Source organism: Pleurodeles waltl, chromosome 11 (genome assembly GCF_031143425.1).
Source record: "Pleurodeles waltl isolate 20211129_DDA chromosome 11, aPleWal1.hap1.20221129, whole genome shotgun sequence".
In the NCBI taxonomy this organism is placed as follows: Eukaryota; Metazoa; Chordata; class Amphibia; order Caudata; family Salamandridae; genus Pleurodeles; species Pleurodeles waltl.
The window spans coordinates 245,447,745-245,464,951 of NC_090450.1; the positions used below are offsets into that span (position 1 = coordinate 245,447,745).

Below are 17,207 nucleotides of genomic sequence, written 5' to 3' on the forward strand. Positions count from 1 at the left end.
TCCAGTTCCTGGGACCCTGAAAGGAGAGGCTGGCAGCCTAAGGACAAAAATACACGCACCGAGCGCCGTGCGGAGAAAAGATCGACGCAAATCCGATCGCGGCTGAGAAAACGACGCGACGCCGGCTCCGCAGCTGAGAAACGACGCCGCAGGAAACGCGACCGGAGAATCGACGCCCGGAGCAGGAGAAACGACGCGCAGCATCGCTGACGAAGGCTGAGAGATCGCAACCTGCGCCGCGGGACTTTCGGACCGTCGCGTGGCTGGCTTTTTCGACGCGCATCGCCGTGCCGAGTTGTTTTCGACGCATATAACCGTGCAGGGTTATTTTCGACGCACACCGCCCGTGCGGGGTTATTTTTGACGCAAACCAGGTACATTTACACGCTAGCAGCGCTAGTGTGTTGTTACAACTACCTAAAGACTCTTTTTATTTTAAACCTTTAAAAAATCATAACTTGACTTGTGTATGTTGGATTTTTGTCGTTTTGGTCTTGTTTTGTCTAGATAAATATTTCCTATTTTTCTAAACTGGTGTTGTGTCATTTTGTAGTGTTTTCATTAAGTTACTGTGTGTGTTGGTACAAATACTTTATGCCCAGCACTCTGAGGTTAAGCCTACTGCTCTGCCAAGCTACCAAGGGGGTAAGCAGGGGTTAGCTGAGGGTGATTCTCTTTTATCCTAACTAGAGTGAGGGTCCTTGCTTGAACAGGGGGTAACCTGACTGTCAACCAAAGACCCCATTTCTAACACTCCAAGAAATATACTGCACAGCTTGATTAATCGCCTCTATCTTACTGCTAAGATTTGCAAATAATTGGACTGATTAGTGACTCTATATCACTATAGAGCATTAGCAGCAGTCAAAAAGCCTTAAATGGTGTGTTGCCCAGCAGGGAGCTTGATTTTGCACACCTGCCTGACCAAGCGATTCAAGTTCAAATGCACTGAACTGATAGCCATTGATATTGACACACAGCATATGCAAAGTCATAGCACATGCAAAGGGTCACATTAATTTCAAGTATAGCCAACACCAGTGTTCAAGTTTTCAAAATCTAGTCTTCATTTTCCCCATCTTTCTGGACACATTAAAGTCATGTGAAAATGCACTTGCCCGCCAATGCCCACCACAGCACAAACTCAAAGCAGCAATGAACCTTCCAGAAAAAAACATTGTAACAAGAGTACACCTTCAAGTGTAAGGAATATCCATGGCTTACTTATATATTTCAAGTATAGCCAATACTAATGTTCCAAGTTTTCAAAATCTAGGCTTCATTATTCCCATCTTTCCAGATACATTAGAGTCATGTGAAAATGCACTTGCCCGCCACAGCACAAACTCAAAGCAGCAGTGCACCTTCCAGACAAACCCAATAGAACACCTTCAAGTGAAAAGGTGTGCCCATGGCTTACTTATACGAATAACACTGTAAGACATGAGGTTCTTTTCCTTTAACATGAAGCCAATATTCCTTTAACATGAAGCCAAGTTTAAATCAGAGGGCTGATTTAAACTTTGGTGGAAGAGGTAGTAGCCTACCTCTGACAAGTACCTACCACCCGGTTGCAAATTATTTAGTAGTGATTGAGGCTGAGAAAAGTTTAGACTGACGTGGCCTATCCCTTTCCCTAATGCCATTCCCTTTTGACATGACCTGTTGAGGTGCAGACCTCAAGCTCATAACTGATGACATTACTTGTTTTCACTTCCTTAGGGCTGAGTAATGCTTGAGGTTTCTCTGACTGACTAGCCGCATAATCATGGCAGGCTGTGGGGGATTTCTCTAAACTCCAGGGATTGGGAGACAGCTGCTTTCAGTGCTGTACAGGGTAGACTAGCAATCCCACAGAGTGAATTTCCTGAGGATCACAAGCACCCACTGACAAAAGGGAAATCGCAAGGATCTCCATGCCAACATCAAGAGTATTCCACTTTTGCAAGGGGGTATGAACATGGCCAATGGAAAAAAAATCCTTGAGCTAGGTGGCCCTGCAAGACTGTGTTTGGAAACAGTGACATCAGCATGGAAGTGCTTCCCCCCCCCATGTTGAAGTTAGCCAATGTTTGCCATCCCACCACACCCTACATCGATGATCTGGCTGCCGTTGTAATAAAGGGCATTTGCTTTCGGTGAGCAAGATAGGGAGACTGAGGAGTGGTGGCAATATTTAGGCCTTGGCACGCAAGATGCCTCTATCTTGTGTCAACATAGCATCTTTATATGAGACCCTCTCAAAATAAAAACAATTTTACAATTGATTGTCATTGGCCATCTTCAGCATGTCAACTTAATGAATACATTTTTCAAATTGTTTCTCTTTTTTTTTTTAATGGGGATCTCCCATACTCCTCTTTTTCCGAAGATACAATCCCTCCTTTTCCCCAAAATTGCCCCTTTTTCATTCTGGCCTAGAGATGGTTCTAGCTACTTCAAAAGCGTCATCTAATCCCAAAAAATAACACGACAGACTAACCATGAGTAGGAGTGGCTTACTCTTCTAGTACACCTGTCTTACTCCCTAATTCTGGCTATAACTCTAGAGTACTTCTGGCTTACTCCATGTTTTTTGCTGTACTACAACAGTATATCACCTTAACATCTTTATGGAAAGGGGCCATATTCGTAAATAGGGGTGCTTTGAGGCAGTACTCTTCATACACCCGTCTGATCAATTGTCATTTACATCTTGCTTCAGCCCAAAACATCACAGCTCACTCTAAAAACAAGTTTACTTAAGTGTTGTTGTTGGTTGGTGGAGCAAATACTTTAATTTTCCAATACTGTTTGATGTTCCTCAACTTTTTCTTATTTACTTTTAATCAGTACTGTGTTCTTACACTAGGTGCCACATTCACGAGAGTAAGAGCATGTAAAAGAGAACTCCTCTAATACACTTTACACGCATTTGTAAATCAGCCCCAAAACATCAGAAATAGGAATAAAATGGGAATATTTGGGGAATATTCAAATAAAACTAGTGTGAATATATAGCACAGTGCGGTATTTTCACTTTTACTAATAGGAGTTGGATGTGCAGAGTCTTTTTAAAAAAAAAGTTTTAATGCAACTATATGTCTGGCAAGTCAAGTGGCAGCTAGTTCTTTTTTTTTATGTCTGGGTCATATGCCTGCAATAAAAAGTTAAATAAATTATATGCATCGTACCAGCCTGCCAGAACTACTGGCTTTGCCAATATGTTTTCTCTAATGATCCAACTTCTAATCACCTCACGGTTAGTTCCATCCCCACCGATGTTTTCCTTCCTTCCTTCCCACTATAACAGTTCTTCTAGAGTACTTATCAGAGAAATTAGGCTTCTTGAGTGATTGACAATACATACTAGTTCTTCGAAGGTAATGCTCGTTCTTCCATCTCGACACATACATTCCCTCATTTATTCTACTCATTACTACTCTACTTCAATCAGACACCAACATAAACTAATCATTTAAACTTAAAAAAACTAAGCATACACACTAAGCATACACAAAATAAAACATATTGTTGCTAAAACAGTTTTTGTGTAAACATGTGCGTATGCATGCATTTGTGTGTCTTAATACCTACATGCTAATATAATTTTAAGCTGACTGTTACCTTCAGAGGATGCGCACCTTCATCATCCGAACTTCTGAATTCAATGCACACCATTATATTCCGTGCCTGCAATAAAACAATAAAAACTATTAATTTTATTCTAAAGTCACTATGCAATGTACAAGTATTCACGCAGAGAATGATTTAAAATACGTCCTTGCACTAGTGAGTCTAAAGAAAATAACATATCAGAATACTTAACAGCTTGGACTGTAGTCCTTAAGGTCTATTGTAATGAATTTACAATAATATTTCATAGATGTACTTTCAAGTGTATAATTGTAGAAGGACATCACATACTATTTGACATAATAATACACAAGGCACTTTAGATGTTATTTTAAAAGTAATATCCATTTATTTTAAAAACATTATTATTTAAAAATGATCGGTTTTTTGTTTCTGGAATTGGCCTCTCCAAAGCAATATCTCACACTCTTGTTGTCTTCCTTTTTATTTTCCTTTTCTATCCTTTTATTTCCTCTGTCTAGCATGTACTACACTCTTTTTTTCTATCACTAGTGATTAACAATTTAATGTGACTATGTGAATAAAATAAATGTATTTTTAAATGGTAAAATATATTTAAAATAGGAATACTTAATTAAATAAACTCAACATAATGTATAACTATTAAAATAAAATCTTTAAACTGTATAATAACAATAAAAAATGCAAGAGTAGGTACCTCTTCATTTAGGCAAGGATAATTCTTCATCACGCTTAATCAAATGTTTAAAGGTGCATTATCCTGTACTGCGGAATATCACAGATTACTAGTCAGTTTTACATTTTCTTCTCCAATTTGTCATAGAAATCATGATCAGCGCTCGCAACAGAAACTGCAAGTCCATATACCCATACATTGTTACTCTTTTTATTTAATAGTTCTATGGCTACATTTAGGAATTTTACAACCATGGCACAGATGTGTTTCTTTTTTTATTTATTTATGAATTAGTATCTTAACCCAGTCTATAGTTGAATCAGTTACACTCAAGACCACTCAACAAATATCACTTTCAAATAGCTTCATTTACAGCTGGAAAGACCATGGCACAAAGTGAAAATATAGGAAATATTTTTTGGATGCAGATTACAAGTATAACATCTTAGTTTATGCATTGGGATGTTGAATCAAATTACCCTTCCCCTTTTATGATGAAGGATTAAACCTAGATTTTAGAAATCTAATGAAAACACAGGGGCTTGTTCCTGAGTTTAGATTTAGCTATGATATTAGTGACAATAAGTCATTCCCAAGTCATGTTCAAGACCCTTAAATAACACACATTTGTGGAAATCTTCTGCAAAACTGTAATCCCCGGTTTTAACTGGGAATTACTTTGTTTACAACTTTAAAAGGCCAGTGTATCACCTTCATCATCACATCATATTTTAATCAATTTTTTTTCAAATAAGGAACAAATAATATTCGAACTGAAGGTAATTGCCATCCTTATGCCTGCAACAGAGTTTAGGTTTTTGTACAATGCTGATACAGGATTAACATTTTGTTTTCCAGGTTTGTGATAGTCAACATCCCTGTTTCTGTGGAGGCAGGTTTGAGGGCCATTCAAATAAAGATTCATATGTAAAGACCAATATTTATATTCAATTACTTCTAAGGAACAGGTGGATTTATCATCCAAAACTAGTGTTCAGTATAACCAAAATTACGTAATTTTACTTGGAAATGTTCATGACAATGGATTATGTGTTTCTCTGCCACCAAGATGTTAAAACATTGAAGTACGGCATAGCTTTGTGTTTTCTTTGCTCCCTGCTCCTTCTTTTCTGATGTACACTAAATCATATAGCTGAAAATATTTGTTAAATATGTATGTTGTTTATCAACTCCTGTTTTATGCTATGGACAAGTCATGAACGGCAGACTGATCCTCTGCTGCATATCATAATGTTAGTTTTGTATACCTTAATATTCCAATGGTAGAAAATATTATTAACTGAAGTGTTAACACCCTCTGTATGGGAGTGATAATATAATTCGACAACTCTTTCATCTTTAGAAATAATTGGTTCAAGTCAACGCAGTACCATAATTGAAAACCCATTAACACCCGTTCCATAGACAAAACAGAATTATCCTATAAACAGAGAACCATTACATTATAAAGCCCCCTGCTCTGAACCCTGGCTGCGACATGGCAGCAGACCTTTTAATTAATAAAGCTTTCTATTTAAGGTAAAAGAATTGTCACTTTTATACAAGAATTTAAGCCTATTACAATTTTGATAACAATTTACAGTTTCATTTCCATCAACTGATATGTTTAACATGCTCTATCTTATGTTTAACAATAATTATTTTGAGCATTAAAAGTTAAAAAGTAACATGAAAAAGAGGCATGGTTGGTAATCACTCTCAGAGCTTCCTCCAAATGGTATCACTTGTGAGTATTCAACATGTTTTGTACCTGTTTTTGTATATTCTTCTGGTGGGTACAGCAAAAGAAGTACAAATGAAAATATCCATGGCCCATATCATAATACCATTTATAGGCAGAGAAGGGAGCCAGAAACCACCTTTAAAAAAATTAGACTGTTTACAGGACAAACAATAGTTAATTAACTTTATGCGTTTGTGAATAAGCTGCAAATACCACAACTTTGTTGACAACAGCAATTTGCACAGTTCATCAAGTATCATGATACAGCCCCTGTTGAGGACATGTTTATGAATAAATGATAGTAGAAACAGAACTCTAATTACACTATTTAAGATAGTTCATCTATTGTGATGTTATTTAAAAGGTAACACTAAACCTTTCACTAAACTCCCTGGAGTATGGATTTATTGAATATTAATAAATGTTTTATTTTATTATTGATGAAAGTAGGCTTGGAGGTACACCACTTCTGTTAGATTTTTGACAAATACATATTATCTGGTTTCAAAACATAGCCAAGTGTGCAAAAGCAGCAAAAATCCAAAACAAAATTCAATAAATATTACTTTTAGATAAGTGTTTATCTGAAACCATTTTATAAGTTTATCAAAGGCTTATGCTAGTTCAGAAAATGGCACAAATAGAAACTTGAAATATACTTAGGGGTTGTTTAGTTTGGTTACATCTAACAATACCATGGCTTCATGCATGTGGAAGGATTTGTGCAATTAATTTTAGGATCCTTTTAATACATGTTTTTTCTCAAGATTTGGTTAATAGAATGTATTAGGGTGTGAGTGTTTTTAATGTGTTGTTCCTTTCATTTCGATGATGGGATCGTTCATCAGTATATGTTATGAGCTAAGATCATCATGCATGATCATTTATTGGAAAAGGAATATGCCACAATTTTAAGGAACTCTTCCATAGATTTCACAAAATATTAGTAAACAACACTACTTTCTGAGATGTATTCAAAGAGATAATAGTTCCATAGTATTTCAGATTTTGGAAAAATAACCATAGCCATAATTATTTAGTCCAGTAGAAATAATCACACATCTTAAACAGATAAAATTATCTAGGTTCAAAACATGTCAGAATGTATAAGCTATGATGGAACCAATCAGCCAAAGACTGAAACAATGTCTGGCTGACATGTTGAAGCCTGTTAAGTGTTTCGCAATCAAGGCATTGTGGAAGACTAAGTGGTGAGCTGAGTAGTTGAAACTGACAAATTGAGCAATTAAGAAGTATAATACGGAACCTATAACTCAAATTAAAAAGCCCTGAATTTGAAAGTCAGAAATGTACTTTCACAGGAATATCCTTACATTTAGAGCAAGTGCCTGACTTTCATAGGTTCAATAACAATTGAAAGAGTAACCATAGACAACTACATCAAGAGGGAAAGATCAACATGAGCAAAATTGACACATTAAAAAAACAGAGGATACTATTTTTCTATGGAGTAAACCATTTCCATATTCCCCAATTCATTATGGAGTGGCTCTTTCTCACTGACAGTCTATAAACCATCTCCTTCCTTTGAAGGACAACATTGTTTTGAGTTGATGATTATGTCAGCAGGAACTCTTCTAAAAAAGAATGTGTCTATAAATACAAATACATTTTAAACACCTGTACAGCCCATGCAGGCAAGGCTCTCCTATACATTTCTTCTCCTGTTTTTCACTTATCTGAGAAATAGTATGTGGTGTAATATCAACACAGCCTTCTGAAACAGCACTTTATTCTGATGAATACTGGATTTTGATCCCATATGGGAGGATTTTTTTTTTTCATTTTAGTTGAATATATCATAAAGGTCATATAAAAATTCAAATGCTGTACGAGAATTTGGATAAAAATATTGCAGAAAAAAAGCACAAAAGTCCAGTATTCCACCTACTATTTTAATAAAGGTCTCCCTAGTTGAACCAACACTTCTTTCAAACTAACTACCTTAGTAAAATATATGATATAGAAAATACATAATCAGTAAATTGCAATATGGTCCTACATTGCTATATTTTGATCTTGATGACATAAAAAAAAAATGAGGCCAAAGGCTGAAAGTTTAACCTGCTGCACCCCTGCTGCACACAGCTGAATATTGCACACAGTAGGGATTGGGTGTCCGTGGTAGGCTGTATATGAGGGCAGGTCTATGGTTTAGTCAGATTTTCCAATGAAAACATATTTTTGTTTTCTTATAAACTTCGACACACTTTCCATGAATCTGCATGAAACTTTCTATGCAAAAAGTCAATCTAATTTAGGTACAGCATAGCAATTTACATGCTGCTCTACCAAAAAGGAAAAGGGGTGGCAAAAAGAAAGTGACATTTCCCATTTTAATGCCAATATGATCCTTTGCTCCTCCATACAGAACAAATGGCTGAGTGGAGTGACACCAAACTTGGTGGAAGGCAGTGGTCTAAACAGGACAGTGTAGAATTTGAGTGAGTGCTCTCAAACCGCAGACCAAACATAGATGGTAAGATGCTAGATTTGAATTACAAATTTGGACACTGGATAATCTCAGTTTTAGATCAGACCACTGTGTTCAGGAAAACAGTTTCTATCACAAATAAGGAGCCAGCACCTCGATTGAATTCCTAGCTTAGAGAACTAATTGTAAAAGTCTAGAAAGAAAATGGAGAAAATCATATGGTGTGAGGTCTAAAAAGGACTTAGGAAAGCAATCACGTATTATCATTATATCATGAGAGGAACTCAGGCTGATAATGGTAGGATGAACTCAGCCTAATTATTTTGCACAGAAAATCTACAGTGCTGCAAATTAGGCAAAGGAAGTTTCCTCTACTTTAAATTCTAAGATGAACCCCCTAAAAAACGGTTTCTCTTGTAACAGCCCTGGAAGCACATGGAAATGATTTAGCAAGCTTCTTTTCAAATAACATTTTCGAAATGCATGTCCTATCATGAAGGAATGAATTTGAGACTCAGGAATTGACTTCTAAATTAGCTTTAACTGCCTTTTCAGGCATTCAAGATGACAAATTGGTGACCCTAATGACCCAGGTAAAGTCTGAGTCGCCATTAGACCCCCCCACCCGTGTGAATCATCCTTTTAGTTTTAAATGGGATTTTATTTTTTAACCCATTGTTGGCTAGTGGTCAGGTCCCTAAAACTTTGAAACATGCAGGGGTGAAGCCACTGTTAATATAACCTTCTCTGAATCCTCTACTCACAAAAAAATTATAGACTAATCGCCTTGCTTCTATTACTAGGCAAGATTGTGGAGTGACATGTTAGTAAACAACTTTCCAATTTCTTTGAAAATAATATTTTTCTCCATACCTTTCAGACATGTTTTAGGCCCACACATAATACAGAGACTGATCTTTTAGCAGTAGTGTTAAAATAACACTCAACCAAGGAGGTTCAGTAACTTTGATCCTGCTGGATCTTAGCACAGCATTCAAACAAGTTTCTCATGCTACTCAATAAGATGAGCAACTGAGCATGTTATAAGTGACACATCAGGCCTGAAAGTGGCTGACCTCTGTTCTGGAAGACCAGAGCTTACAGGTATGGGCTAAAACTTTTTTTACTCACAGTCTGTACTGCTTGTGTGTGGAGTACCTCAAAGTTCTTCCTTGAGTCCCTCATTTTAATATGGTCTCCTGACTGCTGACCTGAGTCCCTCGGCCCTCACCCCTGCCTAAGTCTGTAGCCAGAAATCTTGAAATCTAGATTGAAGGCAAACAGTCATGTCAGACGCAAATAAAGAAACTGGCCTCTGGTTGTTTTGCTGCTCTGAGGTTGGTCAGGAGGCTTCTGGAATGCTTACCAGAATCTGCACAAAGAACCAATATACAAGTCATAGTAACTTCTCACTTGGATTAGGGAAGAGTTATTTGCTTGGGAATTTCATAACCTGTGCTGAATAGACTGCAGATTATGCAAAACACTGCAGATCTTCTCTCGTTAAAGATTCTCAAACACCCGTTGGTTTCAGCCTCTTTGGCCGAGTTGTATTGGCTGCCTACAAAAAAAAAAATCAATTTAAAGTCCTATGCGTAGCACATTCAATGTATAATAATAAAGGTCAAAGTCTGCTGGGCCATATGCTGCAAGCTTACAGCCCGGGAGGATTGTTGGGATCTATTAAATCTTATCCGTCAATTACTCAGAGAATTCACAAAAGTCGCACTGATGGCTGTTCCTTTTATTTCCTGGTTTCAAAACTGTGGAATGAGCTGCCTTTCACCCTTAGGAGGACAACAGATGAACTAACATTTTTGACAAAGTGCTCACGGCAAGGCTGTATGGACAAACATGTTGACAGTTGTTCTGGTTTATTGTAGTTCAAACAAACCTTTGTGAGTAGCCCTGTGCTTTACAAGTGTTGAAAATAGAAACAGCAATACAAACTTGTTATACGAATAACTTTACTTAATCAAGAGTCTTTGCTTGGTTTGGTGTGAATATCCTAGGAGTGGTTGAGAAACTATCTTTTTTAAAACTGTTTCACTCTGGGCATGGAAAGGTTACATCGTGGAGATATCTGAACTGTTAACTTGGGAAGATAAGTAACCCTTAAGGTAACTTTTGAGAGCCAAAAATTATAAAACTATTGAACGTAAGTGGACAGTAGAGATTTTTCTCCCAACTCTAATTTCGGTTCTGTCAAATCCAAAGCCTAGTTCACAGATTCAAAGCTCTTTAACTGGCTGGTCCCACAGAGCAAAAGCTATTGCTGCCGCTATTACAGTACTTTAAAACCAGAATCCTGAAAAACTGACTGGTAAGAGAGCAAATGGGGCATGGATAGCACCCCTTTTTCCCCTGGCCCAGGTGGGATTGTCTCAATAGGATCCTCCAAACATGAATTTCAAAAACATATTCTGGACCACCTGAAGAGGGTTGGGTGCATGGCCTAGCAGACCCCTATGAGACCAACCTCCTTGGCCAATTGATGCTGAACATAGCCTAATGATGTGCACTGTGGGGGGTGGATAAAAATAGGAGGTTATTGTAAGAAACAGTTAGATTTGGCATATGATTAAAACCTAGCAAAATAAAAAGGGTAATGAAAAAATGATTTAATTGACGTTATGGTTAGCATTGGTTATGAAATCTTAACACATGTTTAAGAAAATTCTAGAAGTTCCTTACAACAACCACAGTTAAAGTGAAAGTATGGTTACAAAACAGCACCTACAAAATGCTGAAATTGACAACTTATGGTTACGTACATGCCTGTGATGCATTGCTTAAAACCTGACATATGACATTTGAGACTGAGTAAGTAATGGTTCTACTTTAGTGCCGTTTATATTGTACCATTCCAAGATGATCAAGAAAACCCCATTCCCTTATGTCCATTTCCAACACCATCCCTTTTCTACTCGGTCATATTCAACTAACATTCTTTGATATATGAACCAGAAATTTACAACTTCTTTGGATTGCTGCTGCTGTGAATATTTTGCTCTTGCTCTAGTCCATATCTAGTGTTTGAATCACCAGTTTTGCAGAAGACCTGCAAGCTCGGATATTTCTCCAGTCCTGCATACTCTACTTTTCCACCAGTGCTGCAGGGTCAGTTCTTCTACATCTTTAAACCTCAGATTCTTCTCCAGTCCTAAAAGTTTCTGTTTGGATAATTCAGCGTTTCCAAAACATGTTTGTACATTTAACTGTTTGTTTCTTTGGGCTTTCTCCTCCCAGTAAAATCTAGCACTACTTTCCAGAGGACATCCTAGCTGTACTTTGGATAATACTTTAGACAGAAAATATAGCTGTTGGTCAGTATCACACTCTTCCTAAGAGCATGTATGAAAATGTTGAAGGACAGACAACTATGTCTGCCTCTTGAAAGAAGGCTGTATTCAAGTATGCAGAATTATGAAGAGTTGCTACCAACTCTTCAAATATATGGCCTCAATGGGCATGAAGATGTACATATAATGGTAAGCAGCTTTGTAGGACAGAATGCACAGGGGACCACCAGGCCGAAAAAAGAAAGTGCCTCATAGGCAATGCAGTACATTTAGTGGCATATTTAGGAAAAGTGGCACCACTTTTATTGCGCCCTTTACCGCCCTCCTACTGCCACCACGTATTTAAAATACTGCACACCCTGGCGCTTGATAGGAGGCAATAGTGTCATTTTTTTAATGACGCTATTGATGTACTCACTAACTCGCTACATTCAGTTGGATCCTGGTTTCGAAAGGCAGCCAGTGGGGAGATCCAAGAGATGCTGTGAGCAGCTTCATTTTTGGTCTTCAAAGGACAGTCACTGGCTTACATCTACACACTGATTGTGCTTTACCTTGCAGAGGGGTTTATGTTGAAGCTCAGGTCCCGAGGCAATTCACTGTTGTTCGCGAGGGAGTTCTCAATTTTTCAGATTTTCTCCACTAGGAGGGATAAGAATTCTTCAGAGTTGTCCTTATAGGTGTTACTGATTGAGGTTGCATTGTTAAACCCATTTGTTGTTTGACAATTTCAAATATTTTGTTTTGGTATCATCCATGTAAATCTTGATTGATACCTGATGACGATTTAGTACTTGAGCCAAAGGCAACATTTAGATGTAGCAGAGAAACGCATATTGGACTTCGTTTTATAGTACACAAGATGAAGAGGCAGATGAGCCTAAATGCAATTGTTGACTCTGGTTTTAAGAGATCCAGCCAACAGCTAACCCTAATACCCAGGTCCACTCATTGAGCCTGCAAAAGGGGAGGGTCTGGTGACCTACATCGTGGAAACAAAGAGGTCACAGAGGATTAAAGCTACTTGATAACTTTCTCCAGAGATGACAAGAAGTTCCTCTCTAGTTTTTAATTCCTTACTTTGTTTAAAATGTGCTTTTAAGGCACAGTTTTTCCTCTTCTCCTCGTCATATTCACTTTATGTTCCTTAACGTTTGTCTGGAAATCACTCCTACTCTAGGGTCCTACATTAAGCCACTGCGAATTTAAATAGATATTCGTTTTGCTTATAAAATTCAAGTTGCGTGATGTTATATTTGTATATATTTATTGATATATTTAATGCAAATATACAAAATCTTTACAATATTTCAAATTTACAGATGAGAATAACTAATATCCCATTCCACTAAAAGATCATATGACTATTTTTCCAGTGATAAATATTACAAAATAACAAATAAATCGCAATTGACGCTATTGAACTATTACTGTGAGATATAAATGGAACGTGGCCTCCTGTTTGTGCAGAGTCTAGGGCACCACATGGTACAGGGACACTGATGAAGTGCCTAGAATGTGTGGAATGGTGTTTGCTCTCACGTACCCCACAAACAGTTGGTCATCCACCCGGAACTCTTTCATGCAGTCAAGGTAGAACAACAACGTACTTTTTGGGTCCAGTGGGTGGAGTCGCTCCTCTTCCTTAGAGGGATGCGGTGAAGCAAAGAAGGTGGGCAGAGTGATGTTTTGACCCAGATGAAATGGGGTCACCACCTTGGGAAGGAAAGCGGCTCGCGTTCTGAGAACAACCTTGTCTGGGAACATAGTGGGATACGATGGCTTAGATGAAAGAGACTGCATCCCTCTCACCCTCCTGGCAGATGTTATTGCCACTAAGTGTGAGGACATGATTTAGGTCCCACTGAAGCATAACAAAGGACATAGGGGGAATCATATGTACAAACCCTTTAAGAAATCTATGTACAACAGAAGTCTTAAAAAGTGAAATCTGATCAGGCAGCTGAAGAAATGCTGATAAGATGGAAAGATAGCCCTTGAGAGTACCCAAGGCAGAACCCTGCTGGGCAAGGAATAGTATAAAGAGAAGGATATCAGAAAGAGAAGCAGAAAGAGGATCAATAGATCTTTCTGCACAATAATACACAAAGCGTTTCCAATGGCAGGCGTATACTGTTTTAGTGGAGGGACGACTGGCTACCAAAATAACTTTACAGACTTTGGGAGGAAGGTCAAAAGCCATCAAATGCCGTCGCTCAATCTCCATGCATGAAGGTACAGAGTTGACAGGTTCAGGTGGAGAACCTTCCCCTGCTGCAGCAACAGAAGATCCTCCTAAAAGGGAAGCCTGATCGGAGGATCGATGCTCATTTTCAGAAGCTCAGGATACCAGATTCTCAGTGCCTAGTCCGGAGCCACTAGGATTACTTGGGCCTGGTCATTCTTGATCTTCTTGAGAACTCTGGGCAGAAGTGGTATGGGTGGAAAGGCATACAGGAAGCCAGAAATCCACTTGCGATGAAAAGCATCGCCGAGAGATTGAGAGATTCAATGGGCAATACTACTGACATTGCACGTTCTCTGCGGAGGCGAACAGATCTAACCAAGGCTCGCCCCACAGCTGAAAGAGTCCTTGCGCCACTTCTGGGAGGAGACACCATTCGTGATCCGCTAGGCATCAATGGCTAAATTTGTCAGCCCTCGTGTTCAGAGAACTTATCAGGTGCTGAACCACCAGGGTTATGCCCTGCTGTTCCACCCATGTCCAGAGATACAGGGCCTCTTGACAAAGGGTCCACTACCCCACCCTGCTTGTTGCAGTACCACATTGCAGTTGTGTTGTCTGTGAACACCTGCACCATCTTTCCTTGTACAAGAAGAAGAAATGCCAGTCAGATCGCCCGGGGCTCCAGTAAGTTGATGTGCAGTCCGGATTTCACCAGAGAGCAGAGGCCTTTGATCTTCACCTCTCCCAGATGGCTGCCCCATCCCAGATGTGACGCATCTGTCACTACAGTGAGATCCGGTTGGGAAGGGAGAGGAGTCTGCTCCTGACTCAATTGCAACTCACTAACCTCCACTGGAGGTCTTTTGCAGTTCCCTCCGAGATCTAAATCGTATCAGTGAGATTCCCCTGATGCTGTGTCCAATGGAACTTCAGGTCCCACTGCAGAGCCCTCATATGCCATCTGGTATGTTTGACTAACAGGATGCAGAAGGCCATGAGGCCGAGCAGCCTCAGAGTCTGTCTCACTGATATACAGGATAGAGGCCAAAATATCTGTATCATAACATGAATATCCTGCACTCGTTGCTCAGGAGGATAAACCCGAAACTGCACTGTGTCCAGAACATCCCTGATGAAAGAGAGCTTCTGAGATGGGGTCAGGTGTAACTTCGACATGTTTAGAGTGAACCCCAGTGACTGCAGGAGGTTGCTGTAGTCTGAAGGTGGGTGATGAGAGCCTGGGGCATAGGAGCCTTCAGCAGCCAGTCATCAAGGAGGGGGAAGACTGAATTCCCTAACCTGCTCAGATGAGCTGCCACCACCGCCATCACTTTTGTGATCACCCAAGGGGCACTGGTGAGACCAAAGTGAAGCACAGTAAACTGAAAGTGCTCGTAGCCCACCTTGAACCGCAAGTAACGCCTGTGGGCAGGCAGGATGGGGATGTGAAAATATGCATCCTGCAAGTCCAGCGCTACCATCCAGTGTTCTTGGTCTAGAGCAGACAATACCTGAGGAAGAGTAAGCATCCTGAATTTCTCCTTTTTGAGTAAGAGATTTACATTCCATAAATCCAAGATAGGGCAAAGACCCTTGTTCTTTTTTGGGAATCAGAAAGTAGCAGGAATAACAACCACTGCCTACTTCTGACATTGAGACCCTTTCTATGGCTCCCTTGGCCAAGAGAGACGCAACTTCCTCACAGAGCAATTCTAAATGATCCTCAATCGGTTATTCTTTTAATGGAGGCATAGAGGGAGGGAAAGTCTGGAAGGGGGCGGAAAAGTCCTTCTGTATGATCTGCAAGACCCATTTGTCTAATGTTATGGATCGCCAGTGAGGGAGATGAAATTGAATCCTCCCTCAACTGGACGCGAGTGGTCTCGCAGAATCATACTAGGAGTACTTGGGTGCTGTGGAGGAGGGGGCTGGGTGGTGGCTGACCTCTGGGTCTGAAGGTTCCACAACCTCGTCCTCATACTGGATGTTGAGTTGACTGAGGACGGTGGCTAATTTGTGGGTGGCGTGGTACCACACCCCTTCCAAAGCCTTGAAAGGGGTGAAAGGCAGACTGCTGGCGAGCGGGCACCAAGAGGCCCAAGGATCTGGCCGTATTCCGAGAGTGTCTGAACCACTCAAGTGCTGAGTCTGCCTTTCTCCAAGTAGGCATGAGCCATCAAAGTGCATGTCCATAAGGTTTGCCTGGACAGCCCTTGAAAAGCTAGACGTACGGAGACACGCGTGGCGACAAAGGGCCACTGTCGAAGAAATCGCCCTACCCAGCGAGTCGGTCGTGTCCAAACCACACCGTATTGTAACCTTTGCTGCATGTCTCCCATCTTTAACAACTTGTGAGAGTGTCCCACATGCCCTCCAGAACTTAGAGCAGCACCTATGCCACTGTATCCCATAAAGTATGGGAAAAACAGCCCAAATAAGCACGAGGTGTTTACAGACCTCAATGCCAGGCTGGAGAAAGAAAACATTTCTTTCCAAGCTGATTCAGGCTCTTGGATTTCCTATCCAGGAGAGCCGAAGGGAAAGCAACATGGGAAGTGGAAGCCTGGACCACCAAGCTCTCCGAGGTGGGGTGTTGGGTGAGGAAACTAAGACCATTAGGAGCTGGCCTAGGGCAGCGGCTGATTGTCCTATTTACAGAAGCCCCTGTACTTGGTTTGGACCATGTCCCCAGCAGTACATCAGTGAGGGATTTGTTGAAGGATAACATTGGTTCCAATGTGGATCCCTCTGGCTGAAGCACCTCAGTCCGGAGGTAAGTCCTGACTGGCACCTTAGGCAAATCCAGGTCCAAGACATCTGACTGGCACCTTAGGCAAATCTAGGTCCAAGACCTGAGCTACCCTACGCACCACCTAGCATATGAAGCTTCCTCCTCCGTAGCTACAGTAGGAGGTGGGAGCATTCCAGTATCTGGGAAGTATCCAGTTCACTAGCTTTCCCTAGTTCCTCATACCAGTCCATATGCTCCAAAACATATTCTAAAGGGTCATTGGACCACTCCCATTCCTCACATGTACCTGGCTGATCAAAATAAGCCTCAGGTACTGATCTGGCCCCTGTCGGCATCGTTGAAGTCAAACCAGCATCATACAACGTCGCTCCCGCTCCGGATCATCTGAAATGGTGATGGGGCTCTCGCCACCGGTGGGTGCCGGTGAAGCGTCGACGGCAGGAACAACGTCGGAGGACTCCAACTGTATGCGCTCTGCATTGTTCCAGATCCG

The 17,207-nt window shown here is 40.3% G+C and overlaps 1 protein-coding gene across 5 annotated transcripts in view; it reads right to left on the reverse strand.

Moving 5' to 3' along the window:
- DOCK10 (dedicator of cytokinesis 10) overlaps positions 1 to 17,207 on the reverse strand; it is a 1,618,956-nt gene that overhangs the window by 613,589 nt on the left and 988,160 nt on the right. For all 5 annotated transcript variants that reach the window (XM_069213493.1, XM_069213489.1, XM_069213490.1 and 2 more), the window contains exon 18: positions 3,607 to 3,672. In XM_069213493.1, the coding sequence (XP_069069594.1) occupies positions 3,607 to 3,672 (66 nt within the window). The remainder of the gene's footprint in view (positions 1 to 3,606; positions 3,673 to 17,207) is intronic.